Raw genomic sequence first — 24,388 nt, forward strand, 5'->3', positions numbered from 1 at the left:
CTGCCTGAAAGGGTGGTGCAAGTAGATTCAGTAGTAACTTTCGAAAGGGAATTAGATATATACTTGAAAAGGAATAATTTGCAGGGTAATGGGGAAGAGCAGGGGAGTGGGACTAATTGGATAGCTCTTTCATGGAGCTGGCCACAGAAGTGATGGGCCGAATGACCTCCTGTGCTGTATGATTCTATATGCTCATGGGGTTCTGTGATCTGGCTTGACGCGATGCACAATATAATGGTATCCATGACTCTCAAGACTTCATCATATTTTAAAACACTAGTCATTTTACACATTTCATACCTCTGACGGGGCACATAAGTAGCTTAAATATTTTTATTATAGGGGGAATCATCAGTTCCACGTTCTGTATTTGGGGAAAGAAATTTGAATGTTCGCAGCGCTGGAATTTTAGAGGGTGCAAGTATAAAGGTAAGCAAACCACAGCAAGGAGTCAAGATAGTGCATTCCTGTTGAACACACAGCTGCTTTTTACAGTTGTACACATTTTGTAGAGCGCCACCAAGCAACAGTTTAAAAGCCCCTTGTATTCGCTGACACCACTTTTTTGTTTGTAACCTCAATGATGTAGTTATTGTTTAGTTTTACACCTGAATTTTTATATATGACTCTTGCTATCAAAAATGATAGCAGATCAGATTGGTGGTACCACTGAATTAAATCTGACCTGATACAATTTTTAATACTGCAGTTCGGTAATTCGATACAGCAGCAAAATCTTGCCCCATCTGGAATTGGTCACTCTGGAATTAATTCCAACAATGTTAACTGTAGCATTTAAGTTTTCATGTGACTGTCGCAACAATTTTAAACTTCTTAGCTGTTACTGGATGATCTCCCATTGCACTGCCCACAGGTAATCTGCGGTCTGGAGCATGGTTATGATGCTTAATGGTTAAGATAGAGTTGTTTAACCTGACCTGCCCCTTTTAAGAATACTGCTGAAGTTCTTCCTTTAGAGAAATGGATTAAATAAACATGTCCTTGGGTCAGCTCAAAGCTAATTGCTGAGGGAAGTTTCTATAAATTAGCAGCTTTTTGTTGTAAATCCCTGGCTGTGCCCTTGGGGATAAACCAGGTTATCAAGGTCAGAAAAATAAACAGGAAATGACTGCCTTTCTTTCTCTTTCTCTACACTTCTGACACTTTGAAGTGTGGCAGACCCATGTAAGTATTTTTATGACTGCAAAATATAAATTCTTTTATAATGGGTATGAATCTATTGAATTCAATTAGTATATCTTCTAAATGTAATGATTCTAATACTGTTAATTTGATCATCTCAACTTAGTTACATACGTACATGCAAACAAGGGTGAGACACAGAGATAGATAAGAAAAGACTGGCTGGTCCAATGAGACTGTCCCAAACAGTCAGAACACAACAAAGCATCATGGCCTGGAGTTTCCTCCAAGGGTGCAATCGGGAAATTGTACCCAAAATGTGCCTCTCTGGCCGAGGTGAAATTGCGCCCAAATTTCTGTGCAAACTAATGAACGTAAGCCCGAATGTAAAATCCCCCAAGAATCACGCACTCAACCAACATAAGGACTTCCGGTGTTTTATAGTACTTAATTTCTTTGTCATAATATGAATCCATACTAGAATCTGTAAAGTACTATAAAATAGTAGACGATGTTAATAATTTGAAGTAAGCTGCCTTCAAATAGTTGCATCTTACTGAACAACAAACGCTTGCAGATATTCTGGAAATTTAATATTGCATCTCTTTGCATACTAGTTTTAAAATAAGCCCAAGAACCAGATTTACAATAACATGGACAGATAGGCCTGCTACATCAGACATGTTGATTTGGAAGTTTGTTGCATATGCAAATAGCGTACATTTTTTTGCAGGTTTATTCTTTGTTTTACAGCCAGTGAAACCTACAAAGATTGCAGATGTAACATCCAGAAAAATAATAGTGGCAAAACGTAAAATAGCATCATCAAAGGGTACTACAAGTGGTTTAGTCCGGAAATCCATCATTTGTTCATCAAACCTGACTTGCGATTGTTACACGACAGACAGGATTTGCAGTGTTTGTCTTTCAAGGTAAAGTACAATGAACAATTTAAGAAACAGATTTCTAAATACATTATTTTAGTAAAATTCTTAACATGTTAATTTGCATTACAGTTTACCAAATCAAATTACTTCAGATAGATTTTTAAAGGAAAAAAATAGAGTAAATTGTGAGATTATGCATTGAGATGTGCATTGCAGGAGTACAGACTTCTGTCCAGCACATGAATCAAGTGTTTTCAGCTCGGGTATAGTTGGGGCTAGATTCAGATTAAACCTTCGTCTATTTTTTATCAGTGTACTTTGATGTCAGCCTCTGATGGCCACTGACACTGCACTAGTGTGACTCATATGACCTCACTCTCTATGTCTATGACCTCACTATCTATGACTTTCAGATTAGTACTGAGTTAGGGCAGTTTTGTGTTGTGTACTTAAGCCCACTATGAATTCCTTTGAGACTGGTTCAGCTCATTTCACTTGAGACTTTCGAAGCCTTCCAAAAGGAGACCATAGCCTCAAATTCTAGAATAAACTTTGTTCTTTTCCTTTGTGATCTGGATTCAGTCTTCTAACTGTCACTCAATCCCCATGCGAAAGAGAAAATGCTCATCTGCACCATCCTATTGTTTCTGTGCATCTTCAGAACCAAGTTCATTTCCATTTTCTTCATCATCTTTCACTGCAGCCAGTCCCATAGCCCTCTACAACCTGTTGAATCAGGAATCTGATCATTTCTTTTTGAAATGCATCAACTGAATCAGCATCACTGCAGTAGGTGGCAGTCTGTTCAAAGTTTAACTTCATCTAATATGAAGCAGTTGACCTTAAAGTTATGTTCACCTCGTTTGTTTGTTTATTTATTGTGTCTTATGGTTCTCTTCACTTTCCACGGAAAAACTTTCTGCACATCCATTCCACAAAGGCAAACTTTTAAGTGTTGTAGGAGAAACACTGCATACTCCCATTTGGACAAGCCCATGTTCACATTCTAGCATGTACTACTGTTGGCTGTCTTCAGTGCATGCTGAGGGGGGTCTGTGTTACTGTAGGTAAAGCCTTTCAGATTAAACTGTAGCCTGCCCCCTTCTCTCTGTGTCTCCCTCGTCTCGCCCAGTGTCTCGCTCTCTTGTCACTTTCTCTTACACCCCTTCTAACATCTGCTTTGGCTCGTTGTCCATTTTTGTCTGATCACATCTCTGAAGCGCTGGGGATGTTTTTCCACATTAAAGGCACTATGTAAATGTGTTGAGTTGTGGTTAAATCCAACTGGACTGATGGGATGAAAGGCTCTTGTTTGTTGGATGTAAGATTCATGCGTGAAATGAGTTTGGGTTGCCTCAGTCAAGATCCTTGTGGGCATAAACCACTGACCATAACTGCACCCAATCCGCACTAAATTGCCAACCTTACCCAGGCCACAGATTGACTGATGTGGGAAGTGGAAAATATCACTGGTCCAGTTAGGGATGTTCCACTGAGGCACTGTCTGCATTTAACCAATCTTTCTCCGACTTTGGACTGTTTGGTGCTGACTCTGGATGCCTGAAATAGGAAAGCATTCCCTTCTCTAGCATAATATTTATCAAAAAATGGAATAAAAGTGCAAATGAAACTATATCTGAAGTAATACGAAAAGCATATGTTATTAAAAATTGGTGCAGTGTAGGCAAAGTATGCAGCCTTGCAGGTATTCGTCCATTTGATTCTTGGTGGAGGAGGGAAAAGGGTTGTCCTTGTGGTGGCAGTGTGTCCATATAGTAAAGCCACAATGACTTTGCGAATGTTTTTGTAGAGTAGTTTCATATGTGCCAAGAAGCATTCCAGTCATTAAGGCATGTGCCAAGCCATAGATAAGGCATCACAGTTGAGCAGCACATTTGCTGAAACGTCATCTGAAATCCAAAATCTGGTACCAAATGTCTCATTAAATTGTAGCGATTCAATCATCTAAATACAGATCAGGCACAAAAAAAGTTCACCATTTCTTTCAAAAGCTCGGTCAGAGAACATCGAACAGCCCCAATAGGGTAGGTGCTCTGGTTCTCAAAATATCGGTCCTTATTCAAGGAACTGACTACTTTCCTGGCACGTGAATTTTTACTGTCTCATGTCATCTGATGTTATCCCATCCACAAGGAAAGCAACAAACATTGTGCCTACCCAGATCCCAATGTATGTAAGTTCGTGTTCCTACTGGCAATCCTCAGAATTCATTAAAACCATAGTGAATGAGTATTTCAATCACTATATAATCTCTCATTTGGTCCGTATTTGGGCATTAGATTAAATTGGATGATGTATGACATCAATTTCATTGTTTCAAAATTATTTTCTGCAGGAAAGATAGCGTGGCCATATCTATACCGTGTTGTAAATAGTTCAATACATGGAGCAGACATCCTCATCAATTCCACTGGTTTGTATGGTTTTGGACTGTACTGAGTCCAGGAGCAAGAGATGGATTCTCTCCATAGCCTGTCCACAGTTTTCCTTTACTGGGTGGATGTGGTGTTGACAGACAGCTGTGCAATTCATCTTCTGCAAGATTATGGCTGAAGCAGCACCACAAGGGCTTTCACATTGAACACGAGCGCTGTTGCATCTCTATATCCATTTGTAACATTTGCACAGGTTCTCGCTGTGAAAGCTTCATGCACCTGGGTCTGTGGAACTCTCACACTGTTATCTGGAACTCTAATCCCATGCATTTTCTATTATATTTAAGAAATCAAGGTGAAAGGCTGTGGCCAGTAGTCCAGAACAACATTAAGGTTAAAAAGTGAAAACTAATATCTGCTAAACTAGGAATTAGTGTCACTAGAGTTTGAACAACCATCTGAGTTTTATAACTACCTACTTGATTTGTACATTGAACTGAAATGATTGGAAATATATCTTTCATGCTTGTTTCATAAGTGATAATTTACAGTAATAAGTTAACCTCTTTATCGTTAGACGCCAGCAAGTTGCCCCAAGAGCAGGTACTCCAGGATTCAGAGCACCTGAAGTCCTAATGAAGTGCCCACATCAGACTTCAGGTATGGAAGGGTTTAAACAACTTTTCATTTGGCTTATAAAATGGAAACCAAAACTTGTGCAATGGCTGGGGGTGGTCCCTTAGAGCCACCTTTAAAAAAAAACAACTTCCTTTGAGAGGAAACATTTACTTGTGTGCAGGTCATAAAGCAACTTGGAGATATGTGGATTGGGCAGGAAGGTGCAGTTGAGGTGGAAGATCAGCCATGATCTGATTGAATGGCGGAGCAGGCTCGAGAGGCCGTGTGGCCTACTCCTGCTCCTATTTCTTATGTTCTTATGAGACCGACGTGCTAGTTATACTGACTCGTATAGACCAATTTGGTTGATGTATTAGGAGTTGTGACTTTGGCCAGGTGTTGAACTAAACAAGGATCAGCAACGTCTCTGCTTCTGGGTGTAATTAGTAGGACTCAAATTCTCAGCAGTACTCACAGCAAGACATTCCCAGTCTTTCCTGAAATTTGGATCTTGAATTTCATGAACTGGACCACAAAGTCACCATCTGTGTTAGAATAAATGACACAATTCTCTTGCTACATGTTTCTAATGAAACCCCTAGACTCGCTATAGACTTGTTTAGTAGTCTCCTAAAATACCACATACAAGATAGAACATCAGAAAGGTGGATTGGTATTCTAGAGTACTGTGCTGTGGGGAGGAACGATGATGCCTCACATTTTTTTCCCTTAAGCAGTAAGTTCCCAGTCTTGACTGTGGTGCCAGAGATGGGCAGCAAGTCAAAATTGAGTACTTTTACACAGGAAGGGAAAATAGGTGGTGAGTCACCTCAGGCTGCCATCAACAGTGGACTGCCAAATTTCTGGGAACAACTCATCTATTTGCTCACTCACACAGGAGTGATGTGTACACTTGGGGGAGCCTAAATTAAGAAAATTACAATAAAATTAGGGATTTTTCAGATATTTGCATGCACAAGGTTTTAGTTTTGTATTAATTTAAGAGGCATTGGGGCTAATTTGTAAAATTAACACTGATATAACCAAATTAAATCACTATATAGCAAAAGACACAACAAACCCATCAAAACTTACTTGTATGTTTTATAATATGTTCTAATTAAACAAACACAGTTTTAAATAAAATACTTTCCTGTCACATTGCACTGATGTGAGACAGGCCATTATAACTTTTATAAAACCTTTTTTTAGTAGTTAATATACATGTTGGCCATATCAAATCCACACCAGTAATGATGAAGTCTCATACGGGAAATCTCGCACTAAGGGATATAAGTAGATCAGATTATGCCATCCATGAACACATCTTGTTGGTTTTGAAATAACCACCAATTATTCCTTATGCAGGGTATTTTTTGTTTGTAAGCACCAAGTGATGCATTTTTCCATGTGACAGTTTACAAATTTTGAACTAAGAATGTTTTTAACTTAGCTTCAAGTACATATGGGATTGATTTTTTGAGTCCTGAAATTCATTTCCTGTTTTTCAGCTAATGTGCTCTGTTTACTGTTTTGCTGTACACTTCATTTAAAGATGTTCAGTACTATCTGTACTATGTCAGAACTAACTTGTGAATAGAGGAGGGTGCTAATAAAGTCATTATTAAACTCTATTTACACCATTTACTCAATCTCCAATTAGGTCATTGTTTCTGGCCACATTATATTAAGTGCATCTATTTTGGCAGTGCTGTGTCTACAGATCAAGAGCATAGGAACAGGAGTAGGCTATTTTTTTTATTCGTTCATGGGATGTGGGCATCGCTGGCAAGGCCAGCATTTATTGCCCACCCCTAATTGCCCTTGAGAAAGTGGTGGTGAGCCGCCGCCTTGAACCGCTGCAGTCCGTGTGGTGAAGGTTCTTCCACAGTGCTGTTAGGAAGGGAGTTCCAAGATATTGACCCAGCGACGATGAAGGAACGGCGATATATTTCCAAGTCGGGATGGTGTGTGACTTGGAGGGGAATGTGCAGGTGGTGTTCCCATGTACCTGCTGCTCTTGTCCTTCTAAGTGGTAGAGGTCACGGGTTTGGGAGGTGCTGTCGAAGATGCCTTGGCGAGTTGCTGCAGTGCATCCTGTGGATGGTACTCACTGCAGCCACTGTGCGCCTGTGGTGAAGGGAGTGAATGTTTAGGGTGGTGGATGGGGTGCCAATCAAGCGGGCTGCTTTGTCATAGATGGTGTCGAGCTTCTTGAGTGTTGTTGGAGCTGCACTCATCCAGGCAAGTGGAGAATATTCCTTCACACTCCTGACTTGTACCTTGTAGATGGTGGAAAGGCTTTGGAGAGTCAGGAGGTGAGTCACTCGCTGCAGAATACCCAGCCTCTGACCTGCTCTTGTAGCCACAGTATTTATATGGCTGCTCCAGTTAAGTTTCTGGTCAATGGTGACCCCCAGGATGTTGATGGTGGGGGATTCGGCGATGGTAATGCCGTCGTATGTCAAGGGGAGATGGTTAGACTCTCTCTTGTTGGAGATGGTCATTGCCTGGCACTTGTCTGGCGCGAATGTTTTTCTTGCCACTTATCAGCCCAGGCCTGGATGTTGTCCAGATCTTGCTGCATGCGGGCATGGATTGCTTCATTATCTGAGGGGTTGCAAATGGAACTGAACACTGCAATCATCAGCGAACATCCCCATTTCTGACCTTATGATGGAGGGAAGATTATTGATGAAGCAGCTGAAGATGGTTGGGCCTAGGATACTGCCCTGAGGAACTCCTGCAGCAATGTCCTTAACCCCTTGAGCCTGTTCTGCCATTCAATGAAATCATGGCTGATCTGTATGCTCAGGATCCACTCTTCCATCTGAAGCAGAGTGCTTGGTTATTGTAGGAAAATTTCTGGTGGGTAGAAATGGATATAAAAGTAAACAAAATCAAAATAAACACCCATTCTGTTGATTAAAGTCTGATTCAGCTGCTCAACTTCATGAGCCGGATTTTGCTCTGAGCGGCGAACGAACGGTGCCCACTGCATGTTAGACTTGGACTTGCCCATAGACGTTTGCACTGCAAGTTCCTCTTATCCAGCGCGGTGCCTTCTCCTGGGTATCTGGGACCTGTGTGAATGGGGCAAGCTGCTGTGTATCCTCTTAACCCATCAGATTGAAGCATGTCAATAAACAGCGCTGAGACAACCAGGAAGTGTTACTTAGAATAGTAAATTCAATGTTAAATCAGTTACAGAAAGCAAAATAAAGAGAGGATAAGAAATATTGAATTAAAACAGAGATAAAAGAGACAAAGAAAAAGTCTTTAAAAAAGTTTTCATTTTTATTTTTTTTAATGTCCAACAACAATTAAAATGCGATGGAATGAGACTCCACGCTTGTAAAAGTTAATTTTCAGTGCCAGTGAGGTTGTTTGGCAGTCATTAAGACTTACCATGCTGTTGAAAATTTGCTTAGACTTAAAAAAAAAAAGTTGACGTGCCTTTTTCTGGAGAGATTACTTTGGTTCCATTAGTAGAGGAACTCCCCGATGTTGCATTCGTTTGACTGGTGAGATCTTCTTCCCGTGAAGCTTCTGGAGGAGCAGGGCATCTGGTACAGCAACTTCTGGATTTCCCCATTTAACTGCGCGTGTGCAGTCGCCAGAGGTTGCTGTCCGATTTGCACTGAAATAACGGTGAGCACTGTTGGCCTCGATGTTTTTAGAGCAAAATCTGGCCCCAAGTTTTTCTTTCAAAGCTGTGTACAATATGTTTACAAATAAGAGTAAATGAAATGGATAGGTCGTTTGATCTTTAGACAGAAAATGAGAGACAGATTTTTATGTAAGATTCAACATCAGTGTTCATTGTATGGGATACACTAAAAATTATATGTGTTAATGCTCAGTATATTACTAAAATATGCTATTTTATATTATGCTTGTGGAAATTTAAAATTCAACCTCAAAAAATTACAGTTCCACGTCAGAAAACAACTTTTTAAGCTTTGTAGAAAATAGTAATCTCTTCCATGCAATCTGTTGCAATACTTTTAAATATGTATAAATGTCTATATTTGGATTGATGTGAGAAATTAAATGCTTTTAGGCTTGGCTTTTATGCAAAGACTTAAAATGTGCTTTGCTTCGCAGCTATTGACATGTGGTCGGCAGGCGTTGTCTTCCTTTCCTTGTTGAGTGCCCGATATCCATTTTTCAAAGCCAGTGATGATTTAACTGCATTGGCACAGATCATGACTATTCGTGGATCGAAGGAAACCATCCAGGCTGCTAAATCATTTGGTATGGAATGTATATATCGATTAATATGTTTTGTCTATTTCTAACAATGTTTCAAGTTTAAGATAAGCAATATTTTTTAAATATCCAATAATTCCACGAGACTGCTTTGTCAAAGGCAATGTTCAGGCATACTTGTACGTGTCACAGATGCTTTTAAAATTCTTCGAATATCTTCCAGTACGTACACTGAACTGTATTTTCTCCATATTACCTAAACTGGAACAATGCAAAACTTCGCTATCATGGTAACTTAAAATTATCGATAGGAGTCACAATACATAATTATGCTTTCCAGTCCTCCACATGCATTTTCAAGTTGTATGCATTGTTTTACAAGTGGAATTTATTACATAGATTGGTAAGTATAATATACAAGCAAAAAGCAATTTTGACAAGGCATGTTGATTACTAGAAGTGGTAACTTGAATAGTCAGTGTTAATCTGATTCCAAGGGTAAATATATAGAGACTTTTTCTGGAGTAACACCAAAGAATAATCCTATATGCTGACTGTGGGAACTGCATACTGTTATTAGGATGTTAAATGAGGAGAAAGCTGTGAAATGTGGACTAATCAAATAATGAAAAGAATTGGGGGGAAAGAAAGGAGAATTGAAATCGCAATGTGGAGAAAAGGGGAGAAAGCAGGGTTGATTAATTAAACATGGGGGTGAGGGGAAAGAGAAAACAATTTTTTTATAAACAGAAAAAGCAAGCATCAAAAAATGAAAGATACAAAGATTAGAAATGAAAAGGAGTGAACTTGAAAAAAGAAACGGTGAAATTAGTATGGAGAAAAATAAAGAACTGGAAATAAAATGTTAAAATGATAAAATATCCAGGGACCCCAATGATTCGGTAATGTGTAAAAGTACTGTGTAATGTGGTACTTAGTCATGTATTTATAGATACTTATAGCATAGATGCATTTAAGGGGAAGTTAGATAAGTAGAGGAGGGAGAAATAGAAGGATACGAAGTAAATAGAGTAGGAGGAGAGGAGGCTTGTGTGGAGCATAATCACAGGTTGGGTGGAATGGCCTGTTCCTGTGCTGTAAATTCTATGTAATATAGGACAGTCCCAAATTTGATTCCCTGATCGATGCTGAGTTAGCCAGTCTCAGCCAGGGTGACTTTGAGGGTGTTACAGTTGATTGCAGTACACTCTGACTTGAGAGGGGAGAGTCAGTGAGGTTTGCATAGCTGATTGCTGCCTCACCTGTGGATGTCAGGCATGGACAGGATTGGCCTTGATGCCTCGCTGGTTGAAAAGCCTGCCGACATTGCTGTCTAGGCTTATGTGCTAGGAATCGCCACATGGCTGAGGTTCTGATAAGCTGCCAGTGCTTATGAAACTCCACCCCTGCATAAATCATCACCTATAAAAAAGATTAGAGGGGGGGGGAGGAAAAATTGGAAGGAAAATAGAATTAATATTCTACCAACAAAAACAAAGAATACGTGGCACAGCATGTTGAAGCTTCACACAGCATCACAAATAACGTGCTATGTGTTGTACTACACCACTGCGAGACAGATTCCAGCTATGTTTCTAAGGGGACTGGCTGACTGGAGGAAGGTGCTTCTGTGAAGCACAAAGGAAAAGGGAAATTCGTCACAGACCATGCTTTAACATCAATCAGATCATTCAAAAGTAGCTGAGGTGTTGGAAGGCCTGAAGAGTGAAGAAAAATACCTGGAAAAAAAGTGAGTTACTTCACAGGAAAAATATTAACAAGCAATATATAAAAAATAAATGTTAAGTAATTGAAGTCACAGTGAACTTGATCTGTAATGCAAAAGCCTAATGTGGACTTCTAGAATGTATTTGGCAGTTCTGAAAGGTTTAATATGGATGTGCAGAATTTGATAAGAGTGTCCTAAACTGAAAAGTTTGACTACAAGGTGCTCTGCAGCACAGCATTTAACAGTGTAAAATTGACCAGATATGTTTCTAGTGCAGCCAAAAATCCTCATACTTAAATGTGCAGGGGGTAGTTGTCTGTGTGATTCAGCACATAACTGGCAGGAAAACTCAAAGATGTGGCGTCTTTGAATCCAAAAAATGTGTCTCCTTTTTTTTCCCAGAGTTCAGTTAAAGGAAATGTCAATATGTGACCTTTTATATTTGAGTTTTCAATAAATACCATATTTGTTCCAAACTTGAATCACTTGAGACTATCCTACACAAATGACCCACGTTACTGCTGTTTCCTTTCGTACAAAATGCTAAATATACCTTTTTATTTTGAAAATGTGCAGAATTTTTTAGTGCAGTTTCATCTGTGCTGTTACTGCATATAATACATTTTGTATTTAGGTTTTGTTGCAGACAAACATGCCTAGTTTATTAAAATATTCCAAGGAGTGGTTGGCCATTAAGCGAGCACACTCCCTTTTCAAGTCCATACCGATGGACTTTCTCATTACCAGATGTAATACTCCTTCTAGTGGGTACATAGACATGTTTTGTTAATTATACAATTGTGAGGCATTGCTAGTGCACTAAACACATTGCCTATGGGCTTTTTCATTGCCAGATGTAATGGCCCTAAGTGAGAGGACTTTCAGGTAATTTGATGCAGTTCCTAATGGGTGCAGTGCAAAACTCTCCATAATTCAGGAATAAATGGCCAATCTTGCTCAGAGAAACCATATTGATCACTGATGTGAGAATGGGGAAAAAAATCGCTCCACTTGAGTGAAGATGCTTTCTGAGGCTAGGGTTAAGATGTATTGTTAGGGCAGAGTAGGGGAGCTTTATTCTGCAAGTGACTGTGTGCTATACCTGATTCAGGAGTACTCTATGTTGGCACTGGGTGAAGAATGTGGAAAAATGTTTCTCACCCCCTCAACCTGCACATTCAAATAGGATATTGCTGGCATGCAGGAGAGGGAAAGAAAATAATGTGGGACACTGTTCCTCAAAGACAATAGTGCTCCAGCCTGGGGGTATTGAGGGCTAATGGGTTAGCTGACTTCCCCATTGTAGTCCCTGATTTTATAATTGAGGCGGGATGGCAGCGAGGGGGGTTGAATGGGCACGTGGGTAACCCAACTAATAAAATATGTCCATTTCGCACCCAACTGCAAGTGAATTGGTGCCACTTAGTTTGGTTTCCGGGCGTTCCGTCCGAAAGCTGCGCAGTGGGTGGACTGTGCACCCGCATGACAGGCTGTCAGCTGGAGGAGCTCTATTTAAAGGGCCATTGCTCCAAAGGCTTTTGCTGGAGCAAAGACCCAGAAACCACAATGGAGCAGCACAGGGGTAAGGCTGCTCCAAGGGTCAGTGATGTCTCACTGCCGCAACTACTGGATGGGGTGAGGAGGAGGAGGGAAGTCTTTTACCTTGTGGACGGGAGGAAGTGCCCTGCCTCTGCCACCAAGAAGGCCTGGCTCGAGGTGACAGACGAGGTCACCACCAGCAGCAACATCTCCCGCACCTGGGTCCAGTGCAGGAAGCGTTTCAATGACCTAACTAGGTCAGCAAAAGTGAGTACCCTTGATTCTCCTACATTCCGTGTTCAACATCACCTCCCCCCGCCCCCCCCCCCCCCCCCCGCCCCCAAAACTCTGCACTGCCAAGACTACTCGATCACATCACTCCTTGCACCCACTTGAGGCTCATCCTCAACTTACCTACACTTCCTCACCTCCCCATTAGTCACCCCACCACTACCACTCACCCCAATCCTTATCCAATGTGATGGCTCTGCCTCATACCCTCTAATACATCTCTTTCACAGTCAGCCTCACCCAAAGCAATGCATTCATCGATTGGCCACTTCACCATCACTCACTCTCACGTCTGTTCTTTGTCCCCTTCTAGAAGAGAGCACAAAATGCACTGGAGAGGGCGAGGGCAAGAGGGGGGCCACAACAAATAGTGGTCCTCATAGACACGGAGGAGGAGGTGCTGGAGATCAGCCCCACCCTCGAGTGCCTGTCCGTCGGGGACGGCGAGACTGGCACCCCACAAACATCTGGTGACACAACTTTAACGTTCATCACACACAACATGAATTGATGTTAACAATGCTTGCCATGTTCAACACCTCAGTATGCTCATTGCAACATCTGTGATGATGCTTATTATTGCCTTCTGTTCTCTTACAGGCCCTTAAACAACCGCAGTGGGCGATTCCTCAGAGGGCCTGCCAGCGTATGAGGGTGCACCATCACATCACATCCACCAGCGCAGATAGTCACACCTCGATGGGTCCTAGTGGTGAGTTAGTTCGGTTGGCACCTGGTGAGTTACCACACACAAGTGAGCATGAGCAGACACTGGTGGCAGGGGTAGCTGTGGAGAGTCTGCATTGGTGGGAGCACTCCTGTCCAGGCTCTGCTCAGCTGGACACAAATGCTGGACCCCAGGGGCCATCCTTTAAAAGGATAACGATCGAGGGACAGCAGCACATTTTTGAGGTTCTGGAACAGGTGCCACTCGCACTCTCCACAATAGCACAGAGGATGGAGGAATTCATCTCCTGCATGAGTGGAATGGTGGCACAGGTACGGGAGGGAATCTCTGAGATACTGTCACAGGGACATGATCAAGTGTCTGAGATAGTGTCGCAGGTAAGTGCATGAATGTCTGCGATGGAGAGAAGGCTAGCCTTCGTTGAGCTTCAAGCACGACTCACAAATCAGTCCATTCAGGCCCTAACAACGGTCGTTCGGACTCGGGGTGAACAACTTTCTGCTGCCTTAAACGGGCAGGCAGATACTTCACAACTGGGCTTCCAAGGCCTCATACATATCCTCCAAACTGTTCTCCAGCAGGATGGTAGGAGTGATGTGGGCCTGGCCTAGGAGAGGGACGATGGCAAAAGGAGACATGGAAGTGAGGACGCCACTCAAAACGTTCTCACCTCTCACCCGTTGCCCCCCTCTCAACCAGTACCCGCAATGCTGCCTCCTCTTCAGGTGGCCGAGTCTGCTCCTGCATAAGTGCAAGTGGAGCAGTCTTTGGAGGGGCCCTCACGGGCTCCCAGAGGGCGTAGGCTGAAAGCATCTAAGCAGTCAGGGCATGAACATGAGCAACCTGCCACTATCTCTGCTGCAGCCACATGGAATGCACCACGTAGAAGCGGTAGGAAGAGGAAGCCTAAGGATTTGTGAACACAAAGGGTGTGCACAAGGGTGTCTGACAGACTGTCATGTTTTTCATTCATATTTGGTTTTGGTTAAAGTCACATTAAATGTTATCATTCTCACCACAACTGCCACGTCTTGCCCATTCTTGACTGGCTTTTGTGATAGGGCCCTTTCATGAGGTTCACCATGAACGGCGACACTTGATGCCATCCATTGGGTCACTTTACAGTGGGTATATGTGTAGTTGAAGAACTGTTTTGTGCAGGGAGGGGTGGGGGGTGCCTGGTGTTGGCGCTGCTCTTTCCAGGTGGCCTGAGGACTGGACTCTTCACATTTTCTGATGTTAGGAGAACCGTTCATATATCAGTGACTCCCTGGCCTCACGAGCAGCCAGGTAAGCCGCTGCTCTGCCCATGGGTTCCTCCTCTTCCGCATTGTGGATGGCAGATGTGGACGGGGCCTCCTCAAGCGACGCCCCCTTTCTGTTGTGCCATGTTGTGCAGGACACAACATACTATTATAAAGCGTCCCACTCTGGTGCGTATTGAAGCGCTCCCCCAGGACGATCAAGGCACCTAAATCGCATCTTGAGCGGCCCTAAAGCATGCTTAATTGTAGACCTGGTGGTGATATGGCTGTCGTTATATTGACGCTGTTGTTCGGTGATGGGGTTCCCAGAGGTGTCATGAGCCATGTGTGCAGGGGGGGGGCACCCCTTGTCCCCGAGGAATCAGTCCTTAAGGGTGTTCAATGCGTGCAAGAGGGGGGGGGATGTTGGATTCCCTCAGAATGAAGGAATCGTGGCAGCTGCCAAGGAATCTGGTGCACACGTGAAGGAATTTTTTGCGATGGTCACAAACGAGCTGTGCGTTGGAGTGATACCCCTTTCTGTTAATGAACAGTCCTGGCTCGTGTGGAGGTGCTTGTATTGCTATATGGGTGCAATCGATTGCACCCTGCATTCGTGGGAAGCCAGCCACAGAGTGGAATCCCACTGCCCCCTTCGTCTGGCTAAGGTCGTCCATGGGGAAATTGACGTACTGCGTGGCTCTGTGAAACAAGCCATCGGTGACCTGCCTTATGCACTTGTGTGTGGACAACTGAGTCGCCCCAGCGATGTCCCCGGTGGCACCCTGGAATGATCTGGAGGCGAAGAAGTTGAGGGCAGTGGTGACTTTAACTGCAATGGGTAATGAGATGCTGCTCGGCCCAGCCGGAAGCAGCTCTGCATGAAGGAGGCTGCAGATGTCTGGCAACTCACTCCAAGCCTCCATATGCACTGCTCCTCAGAGAGGCCCAGGAAGCTGAGCCATGGTCTGTAAGCCCTCTGATGAGAGTAGTGCCTCCTGTGACATCGCTCTCTCTGTTGTTGCCCTCTGTGCTCTTGTACAGGTGCCTGTGGCGCAGCACTGTGTTGTGGAGCTGCAAGTGGCGGAAGTGCACTCCGTGCCTGGCGAGGATGGTGATGTTGCTCGTCCTCGGTTCTAGTGGTGAATGCAGCCATCGCGCCCCACAGCCTGATGGTGTCAGTTTGAGGGGGTCCAAAAAGTTGGTAAATATGTGTGAACAGAAGAATTCTGAGTGAAAACTAAGAATTTTCAGTGAAAACACAAAGATCTCCCAGCCAAAAGTTTGTCTGAAAGAACTGAGTGCCCTGCTGCAATAACTGACCTTTTATCCCCATCTGTCAAACAAGCATTTCAATGTCCAACTGGCTGCTGGCTGAAACACATCTCCTAAAACATGCAGTGTTTCCCACAGTAAGGGAAACACGCTGAGGATGTTTGAAAATCAGACCCTTGCCTCAGTGTGCACAAAATTAAGTACTTCAAGTATCTAAATACCTCTTAAGTATCATCTCGCCGGCTTTAATTACCAGTGGCACTTCCGCATTCATGAGGTACGCGTGCACCCAGACACGTCAGCGGGGAACCCAGAAGTCTACGGGTTGGAGCCGGGTTCCGAACCCGCTTGGGATTTCCCCGATTTTCGGAGCCCCAATGCACCCACTACTTCATTCTAACATCGGAGCCCGAGTGTCAATGAAGCCTCTTACTTGGCTGCAATATCTGTTCTTTTTCTCCACTCATTGGCAACTGATGTCTCTGATACAAAATAGGAAGAGTAGTAGAGACAGTGGATGCATCAGAAGATTTGCCACAAGATTTAGATTGTCATTTTTTTTCATTCTTAGGATGTGGGCTTTGTTGGTAAGGCTGACATTTATTGCCCATCCCTAGTTGCCCTGAGAAGGTGGTGGTACAATTGAGTGGCTTTCCAGCCCACTTCAGGAGACACTCCAACAAGACTCCATCATATCTTTCGACATTACACATCTTTTGTGCCAAAAGGCATTCAAATACCATTCAGTGGTGGCCATAGACACTTCTATGTTGACAAAGCTGTAGCCCAGTTACTGCCATTAGCCTTTGTCAAATGCCTTCTTCACAAGTATGGAGTCCAGGTAGTGGGAGCCAAGGCACAAGAGCTATGGGCTTGAACTTAAGGCCTTGAACTACTGCAGAGGCTGAACGCATAGCTTTGCTGTGAAAGTATGTACTGATAACTCAACTGCGGCCTGCTGTGTCACCAAGCAGAATAGAACTCACTTTCTAGCCTCAATGCAAACTGCACATCAGTTAATCTAGTAATGGCACAAAATGAGGCAATGTTAGGAGACATCAGAATCCTTAATAAGGAGGGGCCTCATGACCTAGATGAATTCTCATCCGACATATTGATTTCTAGAGATTCTGAGTAATGTCATGGCTCTTGAAAGGGCCAGCATAGCAGAGCTAGAAGTTCAGCAGTCATTGTACTAGATTCCAGGAATTTCTTTTCCCTGAAAGACTACATGTTCACTATTTTAATTCATCAGTTTATGTTGTTAGATTAGTAGGACTCCAAATTTGTTGATGGCCACAAAGTTATTTTTGGCTGTCTCTTACCTTCAGCAAGGTCAACTGTAGGGGAGCACCGCAAGATTTATGAAAAGCGCTTGGAAAGTGTAGTCTTTTGTTCCACAGGTTCAATCAGATTCTGAGCAAACAAATTTTGGAACATCTTAGCATGGAGTCTGCTTGTAAAGTGGCTTGTTGGACCAACATTCAGAAGTTTTTCAGAGGTCATCTGCAGACAGTGACCTGGAATAGAATGGATCCTTTGATTCACCATTTTACCCTTGCTGTGTTCCAGCTGGCCTGAAGTTGCAAGTCTTCAGAAACCTACCATTAATTTTCATAATATGGTCTACTCCCCTCATTGGTATACTCCTATTTATGTGTGAAAGTTGAACATTTTTCATCCTGACCTGCCGTGGCTGAGAGCACTTTTGCTGTTTTAATATTGCAAGTTCTAATGCTCTTGATGTTTCCCAGTACTGATACTGCCAGAAAAAGACTTTACATAAAGAAGAGTTGGGGCCGATTATCTGATCACTCGGCATGATTTCCGTCATGGGTGTGTTTCATACCCTAATGCTTAGAAACATTTTTTTACTGACACTAATGGAAGTGTGCTACTTGCACCCAATTATGCTTTGCTTCAAGTACAGATTTGGAGGTGAACAGTGAGTACAATAGTAGTGCTGGGAGAGGAAAATTGGATATCTGTGAAATTGAAAGGGATGGGGACAATTAAAGGGAAATGTAACTAGTGTGGCAAAAAAATTCTGAAAGGCTCAAAAGGCATCTCAACCTATTGGCAACCTTTGCCAAAACCTGAAAGGATAAGGAATTAAAAAGTGGCAGGTGAAATGAACAGGGGAAAAACACAATTTACAGGCACGCAGCTACAGAAAAGCGACAGAACAACCCAGCTCCAGCCTCCCTGCTCGATGTTTTATGGTGGTGCTACATGAGGTGGTCATGAGGGAGGTTGCTCTCTGCACCACTCAACAACACCATCCCCACAAGTCAACCACTGTAGCGTGCCTCTAAGAGAGTGAAACCAAATTTTAGGCTGCACTGTGCCAGCCCTGTGCTGTATGGTAGCTGCAGGTGTCCTTGCAGACAGTGGCATTGTTCTGCTTCACTGTCTGTTGACACAGACTCTAAGGACAGTTCTTCATTGTCGTTGCCAATTATGTGCCAAGAGTTTACAGATATTTTGTGACACCTTTGCTGTTGTGACCAATCAGCGTGCTCAAGCCGTTGATCACCCTTAGCATGCCTTCTTACATGTAGAGCCGCTGAGGATGCATCCAACATTATGCTTAGTCAGGCATTCACATATCTTAATTTTACCATTGGGCCTTCTCCCTATGGGCACTACTCCTCTGCCAAAGAGTACAGACCATTTTTGTTAAATCTTTCCCTTCCTGTTCGTCCCAAAAGCAAAGATACTAGTGAATTCCCAACGGGAAATCCATGGGGTCTTTGTGAACTAATGGGGGAGGGGGAAATTAACAGCCCTACACCTAATGGCACTAAGTAGATAATAAATTATTTGGCCCCAAAACGAATCTCAAGAAATTGGTTTGGAATTTTTTTAAAATTCATTCATGGGATGTGGGCGTCGTTGCGAGGCCAGTATTTATTGCCCATCCCTAATTGCCCTTGAGAAGGTGGTGGTGGTGAGCTGCCTTCTTGAACCGCTGCAGTCCGTGTGGTGAAGGTTCTCTCACAGTGCTGTTAGGTAGGGAGTTCCAGGATTTTGACCCAGCAAGTCGGGATAGTGTGTGACCTGGAGGGGAACGTGCAGGTGGTGATGATTCCATGTACCTGCTGCTCTTGTCCTTCTAGGTGGTAGAGGGCATGGGTTTGGGAGAGGTGCTGTCGAAGAAGCCTTGGCGAGTTGTTGCAGTGCATCTTGTAGATGGTAAATACTGCAACCACAGTGCGCCGATGGTGGAGGGAGTGAGTGTTTAAGGTGGTGGATATGGTGCCAATCAAGCAGGCTGCTTTGTCCTGGATGGTGTCGAGCTTCTTGAGCGTTGTTGGAGCTGCACTCATCCAAGGAAGTGGAGAGTATTCCATCACACTCCTGACTTGTATCTTGTAGTTGGTGGAAAGGCTTTGGGGAGACAGGAGGTGAGTCACTCACCGCAGAATATCCAGCCTCCGACCTGCTCTTGTAGCCACAGTATTTATGCGGCTGGTCCAGTTAAGTTTCTGGTCAGTGGTGACCCCCAGGATGTTGATTGTGGGGGATTTGGCGATGGTAATGCCGTTGAATGTCAAGGGGAGGTGGTTAGACTCTTTCTCGTTGGAGATGGTTATTGCCTGGCACTTGTCTGGCGTGAATATTACTTGCCACTTATCAGCCCAAGCCTGGATGTTGTCCAGGTATTGCTGCACGCTGGCATGGACTGCTTCATTATCTGAGGGGTTGCGAATGGAACTGAACATTGCAATCATCAGTGAACATTCCCCACCTCTGACCTTATGATAGGGGGAAGGTCATTGATGAAGCAGCTGAAGATGGTTGGGCCTAGGACTTGCCCTGAGGAACTCCTGCAGCAACGTCCTGGGGTTGAGATGATTGGCCTCCAACAACCACGACCATCTTCCTTTGTGCCAGGTATGACATCAGCCAACGGAGAGTTTTCCCCCTGATTCCAATTGACTTCAATTTTACTAGGGCTCCTTGGTGCCACATTTGGTCAAATGCTGCCTTGAAGTCGAGGGCAGTCACTCTCACCTCACCTCTGGAATTCAGCTCTTTTGTCCATGTTTGGACCAAGGCTGTATTGAGGTCTGGAGCCAAGTGGTCCTGGCGGAACCCAAACTGAGCATCAGTGAGCAGGTTATTGGCAAGTTAGTGCCTCTTGATAGCACTGTCGACGACACCTTCCATCATTTTGCTGATGATTGAGAGTAGACTGATGGGGCGGTAATTGGTTGGATTGGATTTAGAATCATAGAAGTTTACAACATGGAAACAGGCCCTTTGGCCCAGTTTATACCACTAAGCTAGTCCCAATTGCCTGCACTTGGCCCATATCCCTCTATACCCATCTTACCCATGTAACTGTCCAAATGCTTTTTAAAAGACAAAATTGTACCCGCCTCTACTACTGCCTCTGGCAGCTCGTTCCAGACACTCACCATCCTTTGAGTGAAAAAATTGCCCCTCTGGACCCTTTTGTATCTCTCCCCTCTCACCTTAAATCTATGCCCCCTCGTTATAGACTCCCCTACCTTTGGGGAAATTTGTCCTGCTTTTTGTGGACAGGACTTTCATTACCCGTGAATGGCTTTTATGAAGGCAGCTGCTGGTTCTTTAAATGCTCTTCTATCTTCCTCAGAGTGCCTAGCAATCCTGGACACCTGTTTAATCCAGGCACGAACAGGAAATAAAACAAATTAGGTAACAATAACAAAGTAGGATGCACGATGCCCTCTTGCCTCGCTTGCATGGAAGTGCTCAAATATTGATCGGAGTTTGCTGTAGTGACCAGATATGATGGTGAAAAGTGGGATGGGTACAGTAGTGGGCAGAGATCTAGTGTAAGGGATCTCCACTCCATTTTCTGATTGGGTTTGCCCAAGTGTAAAATTTAGGCTACCATGTCTAAGTGATTTTCCCTTCCCCAACCTGCCATAGATTGGCAGCAGTATTCTATTTGTACATGAAGGTTAAACTTTACAAAGAGTGAAGACCATACACCAGGATAGTAGTTAATATTTCCCGCACTGCCAACCCTCACGTTAAATCACATTAAATTTTAACCCAACATTTTTTTTTAAAAAGAGTTACAAAATTCTCCTTAGAGCAGAGAAGCTTAAGGGGAGATTTGATAGAGGTGTTCAAATTCATGAACAGTTTTGATAGAGTAAATAAGAAGAAACTGTTTCTAATGGCAAACAGGTCAGTAACCAGAGGACACAGATTTGAGGTAGTGGGCAAAAGAATTTTAGGCGACATGAGGGGAAAGAAATTTCCCCTGTGAGTTGTTATGATCTGGAATGCACTGTCTGTGAGGGTGGTGGAAGCAGATTCAATAATAACTTTCAAAAGGGAATTGGATAAATACTTGAAGGGGAAAAAATTACAGGGCTATGGGGAAAGAGCAGAGGAGCGGATCTGATTGGATAGCTCTTTCAAAGTGCAGGTACGATGGGCTGAATGGCCTCCATATCATAGCAGGTACAGCACAGGAGGAGGCCACTCGGCCCATTGTGCCTGGACCGGCTCTTGGAAAAAAACATCCAATTCGTCCCATTCCCTTGCTCTTTTCCTGTAGCCCTGTACATTTTTTCCCTTCAAGCATTTATCCATTTCCCTTTTGAAAGTCACTATTGAATCTACTTCCACACGCTCTCAGGCAGTGCATTCCAGGTCATTGCAACTCACTGCGTTAAAAAAAATGTTTCCTCGTGTCGCCTCTGGCTCTTTTGCCGATCACCTTAAATCTGTGTCCTCTGGTTACTGATCCTTCTGCCACTGGAAACAGTTTCTCCTTATTTACTCTTATTAAAACCGTTAATGATTTTGAACACCTCTATCAAATCTCCCCTTAACCTTCTCTGTTCTAAGGAGAACAACCCCAGCTTCTCCAATCTCTCCAGATAACTGAAGTCCCTCATCCCTAGTACCATTCTGGTAAATCTGTTCTGCACCCTCTCTAAGGCCTTGACATCCTTCCTATAGTGTGGTTCCCAGAATTGAACACACTACTCCAGCTGAGGCCTAACCAGTGTTTTATAAAGGTTTAGCATAACTTCCTTGCTTTTGAACTCTATGCCTCTATTAATAAAGCCCAGGATCCCAAATGCTTTTTTAACAGCCTTCTCAACTTGTCCTGCCACCTTCAAAGATTTGTGTATGTGCACCCCCAGGTCTCTCTGTTCCTGCATCGCCTTTAAAATTGTACCATTTAGTTTATATTGCCTCTCCTCATTCTTCCTACCAAAATATATCACTTCACATTTCTCTGTTAAATTTCATCTGCCATGTGTCTGCTCATTTCACCATGGTGTGATCATTCTGTGATTCTATGACAATCCATTTGTTTTTACATTTTCATTTTGTACAATGTATGCTGTCTGTTTGTAAAAAGGGTAAATTCAGCTCATTTCATTTCTGTATTCTAGGTAAAGCTGTGTCATGCAGTAAGGAATGTCCAAAATTGGATTTGAGGACACTCTGTGAAAGACTCAGAGGAACAGACTGCTTAAGTAAAAGAAAATCAAACCAAAAGAGTGAGCCAATGGAGTGTTCACATATCACGGGCAGTGTGCCAGGTACAGATATGAAGGATGATGAAAAGAAGGAAAAGATTGATTCCTTGACATACAAACAAGAGCTTCACAGCCAGCCAAGAAAGGTCAAGCAGGATATTCAGTGGGACCCTGATTTCAAAAGCACAGCTAGATCATCTGATATGAAGGGTTGGAATAGAGTTCCAGATCTAGCATATGACTTTCTAGACAAGCTTTTAGATTTGAACCCAGCTACTAGGATAACTGCGGAAAAGGCTTTGAAGCACCCATTCTTTGAAGGCATGTAACTTGGACTGGAACATTAAATGTGTGTTGCATGTGTGGGATAAGCACAAAAGTATGCGATTGATAGTGACAAGTGCTCATTTCAGCAGATTTAGTTGAAATGAAGGTCTTGACATTCATTCAGAATTTTCTACTAAAGCAAGTTAATCAATCAGCCAACCGCCTCTTTCGATTCAGCCATTGAATTTCTATGTTATGTATTAGTGACCACTGCCATTCCCTAGCCCCTTCTCCAATCCCTCGCTCTCTTTTCAGAGTTTAATTGCCAAACTGCCTTTTAATTAAAAGGTATCAAATGTATGCCTCTAGTGATTTCATTTTAAATAATTTTATTTTTCTCCCCACCACTTCTGCCTGCACTAGTGTAGAACCCACTGCGAGGAGATGCACAGGTACAGCCTGGATGACTGATCCTGTTTTCTTTTTCCACCGCAAGTCCTTGCAAATGTTGTTGCAGCTACGTCATATCAAGACTACATTTGGGGGGTGAAATTATCTTAATAAGAAAGTTGATGTGAATTTTTTTTTAAATAGGAGGAATTGCACCACTTTGTTACCAAAAGCACAGAAGCAGCAATGTCCTTTGCTATTTTACATCCAGCATTTGATTTTTTTTTTTGTTTTCCATTTATGCCCCTTCATAGAAGCATAGAATGCTTACAGCATGGAAGGAGGCCATTCGCCCCGTCGAGTCCGTGCTGGCTCTCTGCAAGAGCAATCTAGTTGGTCCCACTCCCACTTCAGAGCAATTTCCTAAATGAAATGATGTGGCAGTCCTGCCTGCTTCAATCTCTGTGGTATTTGTCAACTCATTCCTTAGTCACAACAGTAAACAATTTTACAACACCAAGTTATAGTCCAGCAATTTTATTTTAAATTCACAAGCTTTCGGAGATTTTCTCCTTCCTCAGGCAAATGTTTCAAGATCTCCTTGAAGCCTACGCATTTATACATGCGTAGGCTTCAAGGAGATCTTGAAACATTTGCCTGAGGAAGGAGAAAATCTCCGAAAGCTTGTGAATTTAAAATAAAATTGCTGGACTATAACTTGGTGTTGTAAAATTGTTTACAATTGTCAACCCCAGTCCATCACCGGCATCTCCACATCATCACTTAGTCACAACAGTTATTGGTTACAAAAAAAAAAATTATTGAAGGCAGCAACAACATACCCTGACACACTCCAAATGCAGAATGAAGTGGACAGTTTGGTAACTAATGGTAGCAGAGGGGAACAACATCCAAATACATGCTTATTTCTTCTTGAACCTTGTCTTTATCTCAGATTTTACAGTCATCCTAAAAATGTTTGTGCAATTACCTTATGCTCGTTTAGTTGTGTTACTTTCATGTTATTAAAATTTTTAGATGATTTGGTCTGTAGTTTTGAGACAATTTAGCTGCCAGAACTGTTTATAATTTTATTCCAGACATGTATCTGGCTAAACATTAAAATATATCAAAATGTTTTGTGCTTTTAACCTTTTTTTGCATATATTTTCAAAACTTCCTGTGGTGCTGTATGCAGTTTTTGGTGCC

At 43.0% G+C, this 24,388-nt stretch overlaps 1 protein-coding gene across 1 annotated transcript in view; it reads left to right on the plus strand.

The window, feature by feature from the left end:
• The window catches only part of cdc7 (cell division cycle 7 homolog (S. cerevisiae)), a 69,811-nt gene extending 46,075 nt beyond the window's left edge, over positions 1 to 23,736 (plus strand). Inside the window, exons 8-12 of the mRNA XM_067989912.1 lie at positions 343 to 429; positions 1,897 to 2,075; positions 5,004 to 5,086; positions 9,152 to 9,301; positions 22,436 to 23,736. Coding sequence (XP_067846013.1) covers positions 343 to 429; positions 1,897 to 2,075; positions 5,004 to 5,086; positions 9,152 to 9,301; positions 22,436 to 22,851 — 915 coding nt within the window. The 3' untranslated portion in view covers positions 22,852 to 23,736. The remainder of the gene's footprint in view (positions 1 to 342; positions 430 to 1,896; positions 2,076 to 5,003; positions 5,087 to 9,151; positions 9,302 to 22,435) is intronic.
• Positions 23,737 to 24,388: the final 652 nt, after the last annotated feature.

Source organism: Heptranchias perlo, chromosome 9 (assembly GCF_035084215.1).
Source record: "Heptranchias perlo isolate sHepPer1 chromosome 9, sHepPer1.hap1, whole genome shotgun sequence".
Classification (NCBI taxonomy): Eukaryota; Metazoa; Chordata; class Chondrichthyes; order Hexanchiformes; family Hexanchidae; genus Heptranchias; species Heptranchias perlo.